The sequence below is a fragment of the Entelurus aequoreus genome, linkage group LG06 (genome assembly GCF_033978785.1).
Source record: "Entelurus aequoreus isolate RoL-2023_Sb linkage group LG06, RoL_Eaeq_v1.1, whole genome shotgun sequence".
NCBI classification, from domain to species: Eukaryota; Metazoa; Chordata; class Actinopteri; order Syngnathiformes; family Syngnathidae; genus Entelurus; species Entelurus aequoreus.
The window spans coordinates 38,628,397-38,649,044 of NC_084736.1; the positions used below are offsets into that span (position 1 = coordinate 38,628,397).

Below are 20,648 nucleotides of genomic sequence, written 5' to 3' on the forward strand. Positions count from 1 at the left end.
CAATTAGATGGAATGCAACTTATTTTTCAACAGGAGACGTTGATTTGAGAGACGAGTGTCCGTCACAGGAGCTCGTAAGTTGAGGTACTTTTGTATTTGTGGGATATTGGTTGTGTACTTACTTGACCTTTGGTTTTTGATGAAGAAAAGCTTCAGCCTCTCCTTGAAGGTGTTTTCGTTGACGTAGAACTCCACCTGCACCCTGTGGGAACACTCACATTGTTTACATCTAAGTCAAGTATAGTCAGTCTCAGAATGTGGAGTGTGCAACATTTCAATTTCAATTCCCACTGCTTCCTGCCCTCTCCAGTTGGTCAAAAACAGACACAAAGGTTTTCCTACAATTAAATTACACACAAAGAGAGAAAGTTGGTGCCAATGACAGCGCAGCTAAATCCATTGTCCAAACAAAACATAAGTTTGTTGACTGTAAGGTCATTATGCTAGCAACACATAGCATTGTAAACAGGATCAATAGTCATTAGGGCTGTCAACCTTATCCCTGTAATAGCCAGTCAACAAAATGTATTTATTTATTTACAGACTAGGGTTGTACGGTATACCGGCATTAGTATAGTACTGTGATACTAATGAATCATATTCCGTACTATACCGCCTCGAAAAAGTACCGGTCCTCCACCCCCCAGTCATCATCACATCGTGACATTGCTGGTTTTACGAGCAGAGGAGCATGTTCGGCAGCACACACACACACAGAGTACTTACAAGCAGACACAGTTTGTAGACAGAAAAGGGAGAATGGACGCATTTTGGTGTAAAAAGTAAAGATAAAGGTGAAGTTATAACACTGAAACACCCTCAGGAAGAGGTGCTTTAAGACATGGCTAGCTAACTAGCAGCTAACATCCATCCACAGTGTTTTAGCTACTTCTAAATCACTAATCCTGGCCTCCGTGGTGACAAATAAAGTATGTTTCTTACAGGTATCATTATCACTGGAGGATGAGGAATAGCTAAACATGCTTCACTACACACCCTAGGAGGATACAATAGCTCACCGGCGTCATATTGTAAACAAATGCCATGCGTGGATCTACACCTAACATCCACTGTAATGATACAAAGTACAATAGAGTATCTAGTCGATACTACTATGACTACATCAATATTTTTTATCATCACAAAATCTTTTTTCCTTTTTTTAAAATTCATATTATGTTTATAAAGTCAGTAAATACATCCCTGGACACATGAGGACTTTGAATATGACCAATGCATGATCCTGTAACTACTTGGTATCGTATCGATACCTAAATGTGTGGTATCATCCAAAACTAATGTAATGTATCAAAGAAGACAAGAATAAGTGATTATTACATTTTAACAGAAGTGTAGATAGAACACGTTAAAACAGACAATAAGCAGATATTAACAGTAAATTAACAAGTAGATTAATTATCCATTTTTACAGTTTGTCCCGCATAATGTAGACAAAACAATAGGTAGATAAATGACACAATATGTTACTGCATACGTCAGCAGACTAATTAGGAGTCTTTGTTAGTTTACTTACTACTAAGAGACAAGTTGTCTAGTAAGTTCACTAATTTATTTAAGGACTAAATTACAATAATAAACATATGTTTCATGTACCCTAACATTTTTTGTTACAATAAAGACAATAATGTAATTTTTTGAGGTCCCCTTTGTTTAGAAAAGTACCGAAAAGTATCAAAATACATTTTGGTACCGGTACCAAAATATTGGTATTGGGACAACACTATTACAGACTGACATAAATTTGTATGACATTATAGTTTCTTTTGTACATATCAGAGTCGGTTTTGCAAAATTAAATTCAATTAAAAAACTATAATTTACAGGGGATATTGATTTTTGAAATAGGTAAAGTAAGAAGGAATATAAAATACAAATGTATTTAAGTTTTAGGATTTAAATGGTGGAACAAGCTCAGTGATGAGCTGAAGCCATGTAGTTCTTTGTTAAGGTTTAAGAAAACCTTGAAAGGTGAAATAATTGAAAATGATAAAATATAGTAACAATTACTTTCATCCCAATGATTTTTTTAACTTTGATGTTCCAGGCAATCTAATTTTCAGTGAATGTATAGGATAGGCAAATATAAGCTTTGGCTTCAGCCTATTCCTTTTTCGATCATTCTTTTCCTTTTCTTTTTGTGTGTAAATGTGTATGATTGTTAAATATGTATAATCTGTCCTGTTAAACTGGTCACACAAAATGGTTGATGGTTGATTATATGACCGAAATAAACTTATTTCATTCATTCATTCATTCATTCAAAAAGGTCATCCCTAGAAGCACACAGTTTATGGACAGTTCAAATATACATCATCGTATAATATACTGAATACAATTCATTTCCAAACCAAATAGCTATTGACAATTTCATACCAACATACCAACAGTTGACATTTATAAAAAAGTAATCTTTAAATCCACTAAATCCGTCTCAATATCCTGTTATTCAAATGTGATTAAAGATAAACTAATCATGCAGAGGTCAAGACCAAAATGATGCCACTGATGTCAATTCCTCAGCCATGTGATAAATATACTAAACATAACGTCGCAATACATTTGGCCTAAACGGCTTTTTAAAAATGTTTAAAGAATGTGATTCTTATATAAAATGTTGTGATTAACGCGTGACCCTCCATCCATATGATGTTGAGTCACAGCCACAGTGATTGAATGAAACACACAGTGATTGAAATGAGCTTCAAAGCTGGGTTAGATCTACTGTCGCTGTGAGGTGAGGTATCAGCGGAGTAACTTCGGACTTTTTCCAACAGAAATCTCTAAGTGTGTGGCAACAGCTTTCATTTGGTCACAGATTAGTTTAGTGGCGAGGGAGAGGCTGCAGGAAATCATCTTTGAGTGTGATGAAGACTGAGAGTCATTGTGCTAACCAGGTTCCACACCACGCTGGGCTGGTTTTCTTCTTCTTCATTTCCGGTAGGTTGGTTTCTGAAGTCAGAAGTGGCAAGCGAGCGAGAGATGGCGTGTGTCAACGTCTTTGTGCGTCTGTAAAAGTGTTTCTTCCATTTTGTGTTGAGCTGTTTAAAACTAACCTTTGCATAAAGCGAACAAATAGTCCAGTCTCTCGTTTATAGATTTAAAAACTTAAAATTTACACATAATTTTTTTTTCTAACTGCAGTTAATTGCGATTAACTACAAATTAAAAAAAAAAAAAAATTTCTACATAGATGTTTTTTAATCTGTCCTGTCCAGACACTCAGACAAAACATCCAAATGATGAGAATCAGGCTCTCAGTGATTTCCAGCGTGGAACTGTCATAGGATGCCACCTGTGCAACAAATGCAGTCGTGAAATTTCCTCGCTCCTAAAAATTCCAAAGTCAACTTTATTATAAGAAAAGTAAAAAGTTTGGGAACAACAACAACTCAGCCAAGTGGTAGGCCATGTAAAGTGACAGAGAGGTCAGCATAGTGCAAAGACTTTCTGCACAGTCAGTTGCTACAGAGCTCCAAACTTCATGTGACCTTCCAATTAGCCCACGTACAGTACGCAGAGAGTTTCATGGAATGGGTTTCCATGGCCGAGCAGCTGCATCTAAGCCATACATCACCAAGTCCAATGCAAAGCGTGGGATGCAGTGGTGTAAAGCACGTCGCCACTGGACTGTAGAGCAGTGGAGACGCCTTCTCTGGAGTGATGAATCACGCTTTTCCATCTGCCAATCTGATGGACCAGTCTGGGTTTGGAGGTTGCCAGGAGAACGCTACATTTCGGGACTGCATTGTGCAGAGTGTGAAATTCGGTGGAGGAGGAATTATGGTGTGGGGTTGTTTTTCAGGAGTTGGGCTTGGCCCCTTAGTTCCAGTGAAAGGAACTTTGAATTCTCCATGATACAAAAACATTTTGGACAATTCCATGCTCCCAACCTTGTGGGAACTTTTTGGAGTGGGCCCCTTCCTCTTCCAACATGACTGTGCACCAGTGCACAAAGCAAGGTCCATAAAGACATGGATGACAAAGTCTGGTGTGGATGAACTTGACTGGCCTGCACAGAGTCCTGACCTGAACCCGATAGAACACCTTTGAGATGAATTAGAACGGAGACTGAGAGCCAGGCCTTCTCCACCAATGCGCTTTTGGAAAAATGGTGGAAAATTGCTATAAACACACCCCGCAACCTTGTGGACAGCCTTCCCAGAAGAGTTGAAGCTGTAATAGCTGCAAAAGGTGGAGCCACATCATATTGAACCCTATGGGTTAGGAATGGGATGGCACTTGAACTTCATATGTGAGTCAAGGCAGGTGGCCAAATACTTTTGGCAATATAGTGTATTGTTGATGTAGAGGAGGGATGTCATTGAGGGCCACATCACAGTTATGTCTGCCATCAGAGTGTAACAGTGACTAATGTATGAATTTGATTTCATTATTAATTATATACATTGTTTTAAGTAGTCCACTTTACAGTAAAAACTTGACATTTATAACATTTTACTGTAAAATAATGTTTTTTTATTTCTTACAACATTTTGGGGTGAATATAAAAACAGTACCACTGTTTTGTTCCTTAGGGAAAAAGCTGTCAGCTTAGTTGCCAGAATTTGACTATTAAATGTACATTGTTTTTACAACATTATATTGTTCATGTAAAAATAGTACACGTTTTTTTTTTTTTCTGGCAACTTAGCTGCCAGTTTTTCTACGGTAAAAACAAATGTACCGTCTTTCCATTTACAATAATACACCGTTAAAACTAAATTTTACAGTAAAAATATGGCAGCTTAGTCAACAGAATTTGAAAGTAATACAATTGTCGTTTTTTTTTATTTACAGTAATATGCTGTAAAGAACAACATAAAATGTATTGTCATTTTTATTAATTTTATGGGTAGTTTGCTGTAAAATTACAATTCAAGCAGATATTTAAGTATTTATTTTTATTTAGACAAAAACATGTTTGGAAAGTATGATAATATACTGTAATATTTGTTGCAATAATGGATACTACTAAAGTTTTAAAGGTATGCAATTTCAAGCAGTACATATATTTTTTCTGTCAAAATGAAAAAAATCCATTCCATTTAGTGAGAAAATATGAAGTACTTTATTGACACATGTCATTTCCAGGTGTTGGATACTTCTATTGTTGTCTTATGTGTATTGATTTTATTAAATTTGTGGGTAGATTTTATTAAACAATTCAAAGTTTATTTTAAGTAATATAAAAATGTATCAGAGCTGTTATCACTTATGGAGAATGTAGTTCATCGTAGAACTGGCACCCCATGTTATTAAAGACGTATTGATTTTGAATGGAGAATCATTTCTGAATGGAATCGTGTGGTTCCCAAAGATTGACAGTCCTAATGATAATAAATATATTTCTTAACTAAACTGTGTATAAAATTCCAGTGGAAATTAAGCACTTTAGTCATATATATTTTTCGCTCGAGAAACTTCTCTATAACTTTAGCTCCAGACCATTTGTTTGTTTGATGTTGTCATTACTGCCACAAGTGGTGGAAAAGTGTATTACAACTGACAAACAGATATTTTGGATGAAGAAACACTGGACTAGGGTTGTCCCGGTACCAAAATGTATTTCAATATTTTTTGATACCTTTCAATACTTTTCTAAATAAAAGGGACCACAAAATATGTCATTATTGTCTTTATTGTAACAAAAAATCTTAGGGTACATGAAACCCATGTTTATTATTGTAATTTAGTCCTTAAATAAAATAGTGAACATACTAAACAACTTGTCTTTTAGTAGTAAGTAAACAAACAAAGACTCCTAATTAGTCTGCTGACGTATGCAGTAACATATTGTGTCATTTATCTACCTATCATTTTGTCTACATTATGAGGGACAAACTGTAAAAATGGATTATTAATCTACTTGTTCATTTACTGTTAATGTCTGCTTATTTTCTGTTTTAACATGTTCTATCTACACTTCTGTTAAAATGTAATAATCACTTATTCTTCTCTTCTTTGATACTTTACATTAGTTTTGGATGATACCGCACATTTAGGTATCGATACGATACCAAGTAGTTACAGGATCATACATTGGTCATAGTCAAAGTCCTCATGTGTCCAGGGACATATTTACTGACTGTGGAGGTTGCCCCCCAGTGGGTTCTCCAGACCACCAATCACCGACATGAGAGCAGGATTCAGGTTCACAACAAAGTTTTATTTTTTCAAATAAAGTCTTTCTGTTGCTTTTCAGCAATTGTCTTTTTCTCTCGCTTTCGCTCCAACGCTCCTCAAGCTCCAACTCCCACCCCGTCTCTCCTCCTGGCTGCTGTTTTATAACAGAGCGACAGGTGATTAGATAACCAGGCCCATGTGGTCCATCTACGCACTTGTCGCTGATTTCGAGGCCGGTCCTGGCACACCCCGCTTCGCTGCAGGCCGGCAGGCCACGCCCCCCTCCACACTGACTTTATAAACATAATATGAAGTTTAAAAAAAAGGAAAAAAGTTTTTTGATGATAAAAAATATCGATGCAATCATAGTAGTATTGACTAGATACGCTCTTGTACTTGGTATCATTACAGTGGATGTCAGGTGTAGATTCTCCCATGGCGTTTGTTTACATTGTGGTGCCGGTGAGCTATTGTATTCTAGGGTGTGTAGTGAAGCATGTTTAGCTATTCCTCGTCCTCCAGTGATAATGCTACTTGTAAGGAACTTACTTTGTCGCAATGGAGTTGAGTTGAGTTGAGTTGAGTTTGAGTTTATTTCGAACATGCAAGCATACATGATACATCACAATTTCCAGTTTCTCTTTTCAACATGTTCGAAAAGGAGTAGGAAGAAGCAGAGCTTATTGAATCCTACCCCTTTTCTTTACATAACAGTTGCTAAAACTTTTTGTTCACTTCCTGTTCACAATTTATTCACAATAAACTCCATAAGTAATCACAATAAAATAAATAAATAATAGTAATAATGTAATAATAATAATTGGTGAAGTAAGTCATATTTCATGTGATGAGATAAGTAAGATTACTTTAAGAATGAATGAATGGATGGATGAAATACATTGAGAATGTTTGTCATGGTTCTTCTTCTTTGTACTTTGTAAACACTTTAAGTTTGAAGAGTTTCTTGAAGTGTATCATATTAGTACATTGTTTGATTGCTTTGCTTAATCCATTCCATAATTTAATTCCACATACTGATATACTGAAGGTCTTAAGTGTTGGACGTGCAAACAAATGTTTTAAATTACGTTTTTCTCTAAGATTATATTTCTCCTCTTTTTTTGAGAAGAATTGTTGTATATTCTTGGGTAGCAGGTTATAGTTTGCTTTGTGTATAATTTTAGCTGTTTGCAAATTCACTATGTCATGAAAGTTCAGTATTTTTGATTCAATAAATAAAGGGTTTGTATGTTCTCTATATCCAACATTATGTATTATTCTAACTGATCTTTTTTGTAACACCGTTAGTGAATGAAGTGTACTTTTGTAATTATTTCCCCATATTTCTACACAGTAGCTCAGATATGTAACACTAGTGAGCAGTAGAGAATATGAAGTGATTTTTGGTCTAGAACATGTTTTGCTTTATTCATTATTGATGTGTTTCTCGCTACTTTATGTTGTATATTTTTTACATGAGGTTTCCAGTTCAATTTCTCATCAATCATTATACCTAGAAATTTAGTTTCATTTACTCTTTCAATTTCTATGGAGGCCAGGTTAGTGATTTAAAAGTAGCTAAAACACTGCCTACTGCGGATGTCTTAAAGCACCTCTTCCTGAGGGTGTTTCAGTGTTATAACTTCACCTTTATCTTTACCTTTTACACCAAAATGCGTCCATTCTCCCTTTTCTGTCTACACACTGTGTCTGCTTGTAAGTACTCTGTGTGCGCGCGCTGCCGAACATGCTTCTCTGCTCGTAAAACCAGCAATGTCCCGACGTGACGACGCGCCGTCATGCCCGGGAACCGGTACTTTAAACAGTATAGTACCGTTTTTGATTCATTAGTATACTATACCAGTACCGGTATATTGTACAACCCTAATAGGGACTAAATGACCACTTGAGCTGGGATGATGATGATGATGATGATGATGATGATGAGGTAGATGAAAGCATGGCAGCTCCTGTAGTGTCCTCATGAACACTGAGGGAGTTATTGAAGGAGCTGACAAGATGAACACAAGAAACAAGAGTGCTGTGGAGGAGGTGAGTGAGCGTACGGGACATCATAATAATAATAATAAGAAACGCAGCATGGCTGTGATCACCCCCAACCCACATCCTATTGGCCGCGTCGCCATGGATACAGCTTCCAGGGCAGGAAATGGGTGTCTGTGCTTTCAAAACAAGAAATTAACCGTGGTCTGACATGTGCTACCCACAGTCACTCAAACACACCATCACATGATCAACTGTCATGGTGATGATCCATATGGTTCCGGATTATCCCAGGTAAAAGCTTGTTAACCTTGCTTTGGAAAACAGCGGTGAGGACAATCTTAGACGCACTTCAAGTTGAAATGTGACACCAAAATAAACTCCGGTCTAATAATAATGGCAGTGATGTCATGCTTTGTTTGAAGTGGCTTGTGTTTGTCTGTGTGGGCGAGGGCGATTACAGTACTAGCACACTAGTGCTTTATGTATTTATTTGACAGGGACTGTACATTGAAACATTGCTACCCATATGTAACCCATGTCAAAGTACAGTCCTGGTCAAAAGTGTACAGAACATAATGTCATGGCTGTCTTGAGTTTCCAATACTTTCTATAACTCTTTTTTTTTTGTGATAGAGTGATTGGAGCACATACTTGTTGGTCACAAAAAACATTCATGAAGTTTGCTTCTTTTATGAATTTATTATGGGTCTACTGAAATTGTGAGCAAATCTGCTGGGTCAAAAGTATACATACAGCAATGTTAATATTTGCTTACATGTCCCTTGGCAAGTTTCACTGCAATAAGGCGCTTTTGGTAGCCATCCACAAGCTTCTGCTTGAATTTTTGACCACTCCTCTTGACAAAATTGGTGCGGTTCAGCTGAATGTGTTGGTTTTCTGACATGGACTTGTTTCTTCAGCATTGTCCACACGTTTAAGTCAGGACTTTGGGAAGGCCATTCTAAAACCTTCATTCTAGCCCGATTTGGCCATTCCTTTACCACTTTTGACGTGTGTTTGGGGTCATTGTCCTGTTGGAACACCCAACTGCGCCCAAGACCCAACCTTTTTATAGGTTGTCCTGAAGAATTTGGAGATAATCCTCCTTTTTCATTGTCCCATTTACTCTGGTTTTTTTTGTTTTGTTTTTTTTTCATAAAAAAATACAATCATGTGTGCTTACGGACTGTATCCCTGCAGACTGTATTGATCTATATTGATATATAATGTAGGAACCAGAAATATTAACAACAGAAAGAAACAACCCTTTTGTGCGAATGAGTGTGAATGAGTGTAAATAGGGGAAGGAGGTTTTTTGGGTTGATGCACTAATCATAAGTGTATCTTGTGTTTTTTATGTTGATTTAATTAAAAATAAAAATAAAAATAAATATTAGTATTTTTTTTTAATTTCTTGTGCGGCCCGGTACCAATTGATCCATGGCCCAGTGGTTGAGGACCACTGTTTTATTAAATACACAAATATCTGCTTGTCACCTTGACTTACTGTACTTGCATGTTCGAAATAAACTCAAACTCAAACTGTTCCACAGCAAGTTACCCTTCAAACTGTTGGTAGAACACCTTAATAATCATCATTGGGGGAAATCCAACCATGTTTGAAGGAAAAACTGCCAATGAGTTCTGTTCCTGAGAATAATACATCATGTTGCATATAGAGAACATACCTCATTTATTGTATCACAAATATTGAAATTCAACAATTTGGTGCATTTGCAAACAGCTAAAATTATGTCCAAAGTAGGGTTGTACAGTATACCGGTACTAGTATAGTATTGCGGTACTAATGAATCAAAACCAGGTACTATACTCTGTTTGAAAAGTACCAGTTCTCCATATATTTTTTTTTACAGGCATGATGGCGCTTCGCCACGTGGTGACATTGCTGGTTTTACCAGCAGAGGAGCATGTTCGGCAGCGCACACACACGGAGTACTTACAAGCAGACACAGTGTGTAGACAGAAAAGGGAGAATGGACGCATTTTGGTGTAACAAGTAAAGATAAAGGTGAAGTTATAACACTGAAACACCCTCAGGAAGAGGTGCTTTAAGACATGGCTAGTAGCTAGCAGCTAACATCCATCCACAGTGTTTTAGCTACTTCTAAATCACTAATCCTGGCCTCCATGGTGACAAATAAAGTAAGTTTCTTACAGGTAATATTATCACTGGAGGACGAGGAATAGCTAAACATGCTTCACTACACACCCTAGGAGGATACAATAGCTCACCGGCGTCACAATGTAAACAAATGCCATGGGTGGATCTACACCTGACATCCACTGTAATGATACCAAGTACAAGAGTGTATATAGTCGATACTACTATGATTACATCTATATTTTTTAGCGTCACAAAATTTTTTTAAACTCATATTTTGTTTATAAAGTCAGTAAATACGTCCCTGGACAAATGAGGACTTTAAATATGACCAATACACTACCGTTCAAAAGTTTGGGGTCACCCAAACAATTTTGTGGAATAGCCTTCATTTCTAAGAACAAGAATAGACTGTCGAGTTTCAGATGAAAGTTCTCTTTTTCTGGCCATTTTGAGCGTTTAATTGACCCCACAAATGTGATGCTCCAGAAACTCAATCTGCTCAAAGGAAGGTCAGTTTTGTAGCTTCTGTAACCTAAACTGTTTTCAGATGTGTGAACATGATTGCACAAGGGTTTTCTAATCATCAATTAGCCTTCTGAGCCAATGAGCAAACACATTGTACCATTAGAACACTCGAGTGATAGTTGCTGGAAATGGGCCTCTATACACCTATGTATATATTGCACCAAAACACCAGACATTTGCAGCTAGAATAGTCATTTACCACATTAGCAATGTATAGAGTGTATTTCTTTAAAGTTAAGAATAGTTTAAAGTTATCTTCATTGAAAAGTGCAGTGCTTTTCCTTCAAAAATAAGGACATTTCAATGTGACCCCAAACTTTTGAACGGTAGTGTATGATCCTCTAAGTACTTGGTATCGGATCGATACCTACATGTGTGGTATCATCCAAAACTAATGGAAAGTATCAAAGAAGAGAAGAATAAGTGATTATTACATTTTAACAGAAGTGTAGATAGAACATGTTAAAACAGAAAATAAGCAGATATTAACAGTAAATGAACAAGTAAATGAATAATCAATTTTTACAGTTTGTCCCTCATAATGTTGACAAAATAATAGAATGATAAATGACACAATATGTTACTGCATACGTCAGCAGACTACTGGTACCAGTACCAAAATATTGGTATCGACACAACCCTAGTACAAAGCAAACTATAACCTGCTAGCCAAGAATGTACAACAATTATTCTCAACAAAAGAGGAGAAATATAACCTTAGAGGAAAATGTAATTTAAAACATGTGAATGCTCGTACGACACTTAAAACCTTTAGTATATCAGTATGTGGAATTAAATAATGGAATGGATTAAGCAAATAAATGATAGAATGCAGCAATATGATTCCGTTTAAGAGACTGTTCAAACTACAAGTGTTCACTAAGTACACACAACAAGAATTATGAAGAACATTATTAACATTAAATATTATTTATGTGTTTAATATTTGTTTGCTTACAATGGTGTATTATTTATTTATTCACTGTTTTGATACAGAGAACAAGGACGATTAATAAAACTGCTATGGTATGAAAAGGGGTAGGATTAAATAAGCTCTGCTTCTTCCTACTCCTTTTCGGACGTGCCGTAATGAAACAAGTGGAAATATGTGATGCATCATGTTGTATCGTATGCATGTTCCACATAAACTGAACTGAGTTTCAGTGTAAAATGCATAACAACTTGAATAAATACTTTTCCTGACTATAGAGCGCACCGGTATATAGGCCGCACCCACAAACCTTTAGAAGTCATGAATATTTTCCATATATTAGCCGCACCGGATAAGTCGCAGATACAAACGTTGTAAAATGAGTTATTTACACAGAAATATTTTGTAAATGTCTATTTACATACCGTATATTACCAAATAAACGCCCTTGGGCAAATAACCGCCCATGTCCTGATAGCCGCCCAGGGTCTGACCCATCCATCCATCCATCCATCCATCTTCTTCCGCTTATCCGAGGTCGGGTTGCGGGGGAAGCAGCCTAAGCAGGGAAGCCCAGACGTCCCTCTCCCCAGCCACTTCGTTCAGCTCCTCCCGGGGGATCCCGAGGCGTTCCCAGCTGGGAGAGATAGTCTTCCCAACGTGTCCTGGGTCTTCCCCGTGGCCTCCTACCGGTCGGACGTGCCCGAAACACTTCCCTAGGGAGGCATTCGGGTGGCATCCTAACCAGATGCCCGAACCACCTCATCTGGCTCCTCTCGATGTAGAGGAGCAGCGGCTTTACTTTGAGCTCCTCCCGGATGGCAGAGCGTCTCACCCTATCTCTAAGGGAGAGCCCCGCCACCCGGCGGAAGAAACTCATTTGGGCCGCTTGTACCCGTGATCTTGTCCTTTCGGTCATAACCCAAAGCTCATGACCATAGGTGAGGATGGGAACGTAGATCGACCGGTAGATCGAGAGCTTTGCCTTCCGGCTCAGCTCCTTCTTCACCACAACAGATCGATACAGCGTCCGCATTACTGAAGACGCCGCACCGATCCGCCTGTCGATCTCACGATCCACTCTTCCCTCACTCGTGAACAAGACTCCGAGGTACTTGAACTCCTCCACTTGGGGCAAGATCTCCTCCCCAACCAGGAGATGGCACTCCACCCTTTTCCGGGCGAGAACCATGGACTCGGACTTGGAGGTGCTGATTCCCATCCCAGTCGCTTCACACTCGGCTGCGAACTGATCCAGTGAGAGCTGAAGAGTTTGGCCAGATGAAGCCATCAGGACCACCATCCATCCATCCATTTTCTACCGCTTATTCCCTTCGGGGTCGCGGGGGGCGCTGGAGCCTATCTCAGCTACAATCGGGCGGAAGGCGGGGTACACCCTGGACAAGTCGCCACCTCATCGCGGGGCCAACACAGATAGATAGACAACATTCACACTCACATTCACACACTAGTGTGACGACGGGGTCGCATCGAGGTGCGGTGGTGTTCTCCCAAGGATGCAGACGGCTCGGACACAGCTTGCAGGTAGGAAAATGATTTATTTCCACAAATAAATCAGACAAAAAAAAACAAAAAACGACTAGCGTGGGAGCTAGTAAGCAAAATAATATAGCATGAGAGCTAGCAGGAAACAAGGTGGTCGTTAGCTGTTGCGTGAAAGCAAATTAGGAAGCCAGGCAGAGTGCTGCCTGGGCGAAGACTAAATAGCCCTCTGATTAGCGCTCGGGCAACAGGTGCGCGTCCCGAAACGCTAACCAGAGGCAGGTGAGCAAAATCTGCCGTCATGGCAACAGAAACAAAACACACGTGACACTAAACTGTAAACAAACGGTGATCCGAGCAGCGGATCCTAACAGTACCCCCCCCTAAAAGGACAGATTCCAGATGTCCCTTGAAAACAAAATAACAACTGGAACCCAAAAAAAAAAACAAGCAATAGTTCATGAGTCAAGGGCGGGCGGGGGGGTGACTTGGTGGTGGGTCGCCAGGCCACGTGTCCCCGAATCCACCGGGGAAGGGTCAGGTGGCGGCGGCGAATGGAACGCCGCTGCCGCTGGCGAGGCGGGCGAGGCGGGCGACCACGGTAAGGCCACATTCGTGGCCGCCGAGAAGGTGGGCGTGAGTGGCGCCAGAAGTTCAGCAGCCTCTGAGTCCTCTGAGAGAGCTGCTTGCGCAGCCGGACCACTCGAGGTCGCTGAGACGTCGCCGTGGAAGCGGTAGGTGTCGACGTCGCCGTGGCAGCCGGAGTCGCTGTCGTGGCAGCAGGAGTCGCTGTCGGGGCAGCCGGAGTCGCTGTCGGGGCAGCCGGAGTCGCTGTCGGGGCAGCCGGAGTCGCTGTCGTGGCAGCAGGAGTCGCTGTCGTGGCAGCAGGAGTCGCTGTCGTGGCAGCAGGAGTCGCTGTCGTGGCAGCAGGAGTCGCTGTCGTGGCAGCCGGAGTCGCTGTCGTGGCAGCAGGAGTCGCTGTCGTGGCAGCAGGAGTCGCTGTCGTGGCAGCAGGAGTCGCTGTCGTGGCAGCCGGAGTCGCTGTCGTGGCAGCAGGAGTCGCTGTCGTGGCAGCAGGAGTCGCTGTCGTGGCAGCAGGAGTCGCTGTCGTGGCAGCAGGAGTCGCTGTCGTGGCAGCCGGTGCTGGTGCGAGAACCAGTCGTGGTGCAGGTACTGGTGCGAGAACCAGTCGTGGTGCAGGTACTGGTGCGAGAACCAGTCGTGGTGCAGGTACTGGTGCGAGAACCAGTCGTGGTGCAGGTACTGGTGCGAGAACCAGTCGTGGTGCAGGTACTGGTGCGAGAACCAGTCGTGGTGCAGGTACTGGTGCGGGGACCAGTCGTGGTGCAGGTACTGGTGCGGGGACCAGTCGTGGTGCAGGTACTGGTGCGGGGACCAGTCGTGGTGCAGGTACTGGTGCGGGGACCAGTCGTGGTGCAGGTACTGGTGCGGGGACCAGTCGTGGTGCAGGTACTGGTGCGGGGACCAGTCGTGGTGCAGGTACTGGTGCGGGGACCAGCCGTGGAGCAGGTACTGGTGCGGGAACCAGCCGAGGTGCAGGTACTGGTGTGGGAACCAGCCGAGGTGCAGGTACTGGTGTGGGAACCAGCCGAGGTGCAGGTACTGGTGTGAGAACCAGTCGAGGTGCAGGTACTGGTACCTGTGGTGGAGCTGGTGCTAGCCTTAGCCTTGGCGCTAGCTTAGGTGCAGGTGGCCTAGCTGGCGGTTGCGGCTTAGCAGGCCGAAGGACAGGTGGCGGTGGCCGAGCAGGAGGTTGCGGCTTAGCACGCCGTTGTGCCACCCCACTCGCACAGCTCCCAGTACTAGCCCCCCCCTCAAAAAGCGGATCCCAGACGCGCTCCTTGCGGATTGGAACCGTCTTCAAGGGTGGGTGGTGGGAGGTCCGGGGGAGGGCTGAATCCTCTCCTCTAAATTGTCCAAAATGTCTTTTGTCACCCCCCACTTGAGACTGGGACTGACTAGATTTAGTCCTTAAAAAAATGTCCTGATAATGTTTTATTGCAGAATTAAAGTCACTTGAAAATGGCTGGCAGGAAGAATTTACATAATGTCTAAAAAAGTCTTTGTCTATGACGTCATCCAAAATGGACGGGACAACGTCATCAAGCGGCGTGTCATCAGGGGGTGCCGACGGAATGACGTCATAGCTGCAGTCCCAGTGATTGACAGGCCAGTCATAACAATCTTCAGTAAGGTAGTTGATGGGATTAACAGACCTTTGAAGAGGGGAATCTTGGGCTGAATGTAGCTTGCTGTGTACCGGTGGAGGAGTCTGTGGGAGTGGCGCGTCTTTGCAGCGAAGTGAAGACCTCGTTGGCGGCTTCCGTCTTCGCTGACGCGTCCGGTGGTGCGGAGGTGTGGCGATGTCCTCGGGCCAAACGGAGTGGATTGGTACCAACCTTCCGTTAGGACCCCATATCAGGTCCTGGCGCTCCGAAGGGGAATAGCGGAGAGTCTCCGCCTCCATCGCTCGCAACACCATCCACGCACCTTCGTCCCTCTCCTCCGACATGCTCGCTGCGAGAGAACTTCTTCTTGCTGGCTTCCTACTGTGACGACGGGGTCGCATCGAGGTGCGGTGGTGTTCTCCCAAGGATGCAGACGGCTCGGACACAGCTTGCAGGTAGGAAAATGATTTATTTCCACAAATAAATCAGACAAAAAAAACCAAAAACGACTAGCGTGGGAGCTAGTAAGCAAAATAATATAGCATGAGAGCTAGCAGGAAACAAGGTGGTCGTTAGCTGTTGCGTGAAAGCAAATTAGGAAGCCAGGCAGAGTGCTGCCTGGGCGAAGACTAAATAGCCCTCTGATTAGCGCTCGGGCAACAGGTGCGCGTCCCGAAACGCTAACCAGAGGCAGGTGAGCAAAATCTGCCGTCATGGCAACAGAAACAAAACACACGTGACACTAAACTGTAAACAAACGGTGATCCGAGCAGCGGATCCTAACAACTAGGGCCAATTTAGTGTTGCCAATCAACCTATCCCCAGGTGTATGTCTTTGGAGGTGGGAGGAAGCCGGAGTACCCGGAGGGAACCCACGCAGTCACGGGGAGAACATGCAAACTCCACACAGAAAGATCCCGAGCCCGGGATTGAACTCACGACTACTCAGGACCTTCGTTTTGTGAGGCAGACGCACTAACCCTCAGGACCACATCATCTGCAAATAGCAGAGACCGAATCCTGCAGCCACCAAACCAGATACCATCAACGCCCTGACTGGGCCTAGAAATTCTGTCCATAAAGGTTATGAACAGACCCCATTTTGTGAATTTACCGCCTCTTTCTAATAACCGCCTATGCCCAAATAGCCGCCCATGGGCTGTTATTTGCATAATTTAGATTAAAATCATATTGATTTCATTAAACCCAATTTACAAGCTAAAAGGAAAAGCAAAGGTGCAGTTGCATTTGGGGTTGCGTTTGCTGCAGTATTATTGTTTTGATGGTTTTATAGAGTACTTGGTACCATAATTGTATTTTTCCTGTATGCTGCTTTATTTAAAACTTGGAGTACTGTAGCCTTTATTTTATGTAAGTGACAGTATTATTGTTCTGTTTTGATGGTGGGTTTTATACTTGAGTACTTGGTACCATAATTAAATTGTTCCCGGTAGGCTGCTTTATTTAAAAAGTGTATTTATTTTTAGTATTGGTATTCTTTTTGACAATTGTTGCACTACTGCCATGTTGAGGCCTTGTTGATCTCTTGTCTTTTGATAGATTACCTCATGTTGATCTCTTGTTTTTTTGTTTGTATGTTTGAAATAGCTTTTACATTGAAAGCTTTTTGTACGAAAAAAAAATACTGGACAGTAACCATTGTAACCAAATAATGGCCTGGTGCAGGCTGGTGCAAAAATGAATAAAAGCCTTGTGCAAATAACCGCCTGCTTCTTTTAAATGCCTGTCCCCAAAATCGATTTTGTGAAATAAACGCCCGGGCTACTATTTGGTAATATACGGTACCTCAATTGTTTCTAAACACGGCAGTAAAATGGCTGATAAAACAAAACAGAAGTCATTGTCATGGACCCACTAGCTGCGGAAGCTAGCTGTCCAATCAGCTAAACAGACTCAATAACTCCGTGATGACGTTTTGGTGAATTTGTAAAACGGCAACAATAAACAGAATGCCTTTGTAAGTTAATAATACTAACACAGACACTCGTAGACGTGTTAGCATATTATCTAATGCTAACGACGCAAGCTTCATTACATTCCAATAGCACGTACAAATATGCATGAATACACTCCTACAGACATCACACATGGGACAGTTCCGTAAGTAAGAATTATTTTAGTTATATTGTAAAACTTACAAACATTGCTTGGAGTGATGAATGAAGAATCCATACGAGTAGTAACGCTATGGACAACTACAAGATGGAGCGGCACTTGTACTTCTGGTTAAAAAGCTCTGAACACAAGGGCACTTGTTCAAAAGATGGCGCCATAGCACAAACAATAACACACTTTTGCTTGTTTATTTAAAACTAGCTGCATTATGGTTGTCAGCGAAGCAAAAACCTAAATTAGCCGCACCGTTTTATAAGCCGCAAGGTTCAAAGCGAAGGAAAAAAGTAGTGACTCATAGTCCGGAGTTTACAGTTAATATCTACTTGACTTGTATCAGCCATCAAAGTGTGCTCTATAGCAAAGACAATGGGTTGTTGGGTAAAAAACTGGCAGCTCACTTGCCAGAATTTTACCGTAAAAACCAACATTTTACGGTAAAATTCTGGCAAAGGAGGTGCCAAAAACAATATTTTATTATGGCTACTCCTTTTGAATATATATTGAAATATGATTCAGTACAAGTGGCCCGCCATGAAATTATAATTATAGCTAATACACATCTGGGTCACCAAGACGGTACACAACAAGGACATGTAAAGTCGCGTCATAAAAACATGAATAAAATTGTCATGTCTGTGTGATCATGTTTTGTTTTAGTCATGTTCGGTTTTGTTTTTGGACTCTTTGTGCACTTTTGTTTGTTTTGTCACCATAGCAACCCATTAGTTTTCACCTGTCATGTCCCGCACCTGTTTCACGTTTTGAGTCACGCACCTGTTTTCACTGATCATGTCACTGCTATTTAAGCCTGTCTGTTTCTGTTGTTCGTCCTGGTGACATTATCCTTTCCTACCATGCTTCTTCTGACACCCCTGCTACCTCGTTTTGTCATCATGCTTCCATAGTCCCATGCCAAGTAAGTTTTTGTTTATTGTTCATAGTTTCTGCCTTTGAGCAAGTTTTGTTTCATTAGTCAAGTTTGTTCTCCGCCATTGTGCGCACCTTTTGTTTGCTTCCTTTTTTGTAGTTTGTTAGTATTTTAATAAATATGTACTCACATTCACGCCTTGCCCGCGCCAACTTTCCTTTGCATTCCGGGAAAACAAACCCCAAGGTCCACGTGTTGACAAAAATAAGGACAGTTCGCGCTCAAAGGGACGTTGCAATGGCGGGAGAGAGGCCGGCTTATTGGGAGGGGGAAGTCTCTTTCATCGATAGATTACTAGAACTGCAGCCCTACAAAGAACGCCATGGAAGTAGGAAATCCTTCATTTTGGACTTTTGTCTTGATTTGCAGCAAAATTCAAATCAATATTTCTAGATATACCATATTTTCCAGACCATAGGGCGCATTATAAAGCGCATTAAAGGAGTCATATTATTTTTGTTTTCTAAATATAGCGGTGTAGCTTGCAAGGACGGGAGTGGAAGAAGTGTCAAAAGATGGCACTAACTGTTTTAATGACATTCAGACTTTACTTCAATCAATAAAGGAGCAGCATCTCCTCATCCGGAAACAACAAAAACGTCAGAGCGGAACTCTCTAATAACTAACTTGGGTGAATAATGTAAACTCACTACACCGGTATGTTTTAGTGCTTTCATAGCGAGTTTACTGACAGATATAAGTAAGAACTTTACATTACTTTATATTAGAAATTGCAACAGTGGAGGATGAATGTCCCATAACAAGAAGATAGAGAAAAAGAAGAAGCTTATCGACTAAGGTGTCGGCATGGACTACAAAGGCGGACCTGCGCAAATTTTCAGGATTTATGCAGATCTCAAATACAGATCAGCAGGTACCAGAACAACAAAAACGCCAGATAATATGTCTACTAATGGGTGCTATTTTGCGATCATTTTACACACACCACAGTAATACTTGTATCTCTGACTATGTTAGCCGTAATGCGCCGACAATCCATCAAGTGGTGCGGCTTCAAAGTCCTACTAAAACATTTTGACAGATTTTTGAGTGCCGTGTGTAATGTTCTATATTTTTAATGGAACATTTAAAGTGTTGATGTTGTTTACTGGCATCATATTGCAATCTACACGTATCTCTGATGTGTGACTGCCATCTACTGGTCACACTTATCATTACACTATGTACCAAATAAAATAGCTTCGAGGTCGGTAAGCACAACCAAAATTATGCCGTACATTAGGCGCACCGAGTTATAAGGTGCACTGTTAAGTTTTGAGAAAACGAAATGATTTTTAGTGCGCCTTATAGTCCGAAAAATAGGGTAGCCTAAGTAGATCTTTGGGCACTTCACGATTCAATTACAATTCAGAGGCAAAGACTTGAGCATTATTACACTACAAATGGAGCAATACAGACACCAATAAAAATAGCGCTATTGATAATGAACAATACCAATAATTTACCTTTATTATCAACAATACAGTTGTTCAAATGCATTTATAATCGATTTTAATCGATTTAATCGATTAGTTGTTGCAGCCCTAGTTCTGTGGTTACTTTTTGGTTGGCCAAGCGGACGTGACAACAGGCTGTCCTCACTCAGGTCCACACGGACCTGGAGGGGGCGTGCCTTAAGTCCGGCTGGAAATTGGGAGACATTCGGGAGAATGGTTGTCCCGGGAGATTTTCGGGGAGAGCCACTGAAATTCGGGAGTCTCTCGGAAAATTTGGGAGGGTTGGCAAGTATGACTAAAACTGATGTCCTGGTGTTTTTAGACAGAATGACGATGTACACACCCCAAAAGCAGTGAAGTTGTCACGTTGTGTAAATGGTAAATAAAAAGAGAATACAATGATTTGCAAATCCTTTTCAACTTATATTCAATTGAATAGACTGCAAAGACAAGATACTTAAAGTTCACACTGGAAAACGTAGTTATTTTTTGCAAATATTAGCTCATTTGGAATTTGATGCCTGCAACATGTTTCAAAAAAGCTGGCACAAGTGGCAAAACAGACTGAGAAAGTTGAGGAATGCTCATCAAACACTTATTTGGAACATCCCACAGGTGAACAGGCTAATTGGGAACAGGTGGGTGCCATGATTGGGTATAAAAGCAGCTTCCATGAAATGCTCAGTCATTCACAAACAAGGAT

The 20,648-nt window shown here is 41.2% G+C and overlaps 1 protein-coding gene across 6 annotated transcripts in view; it reads right to left on the reverse strand.

The window, feature by feature from the left end:
• kcnt1b (potassium sodium-activated channel subfamily T member 1b) overlaps positions 1-20,648 on the reverse strand; it is a 306,811-nt gene that overhangs the window by 100,287 nt on the left and 185,876 nt on the right. For all 6 annotated transcript variants that reach the window (XM_062050715.1, XM_062050714.1, XM_062050713.1 and 3 more), the window contains one exon: positions 123-202. In XM_062050715.1, coding sequence (XP_061906699.1) covers positions 123-202 — 80 coding nt within the window. The remainder of the gene's footprint in view (positions 1-122; positions 203-20,648) is intronic.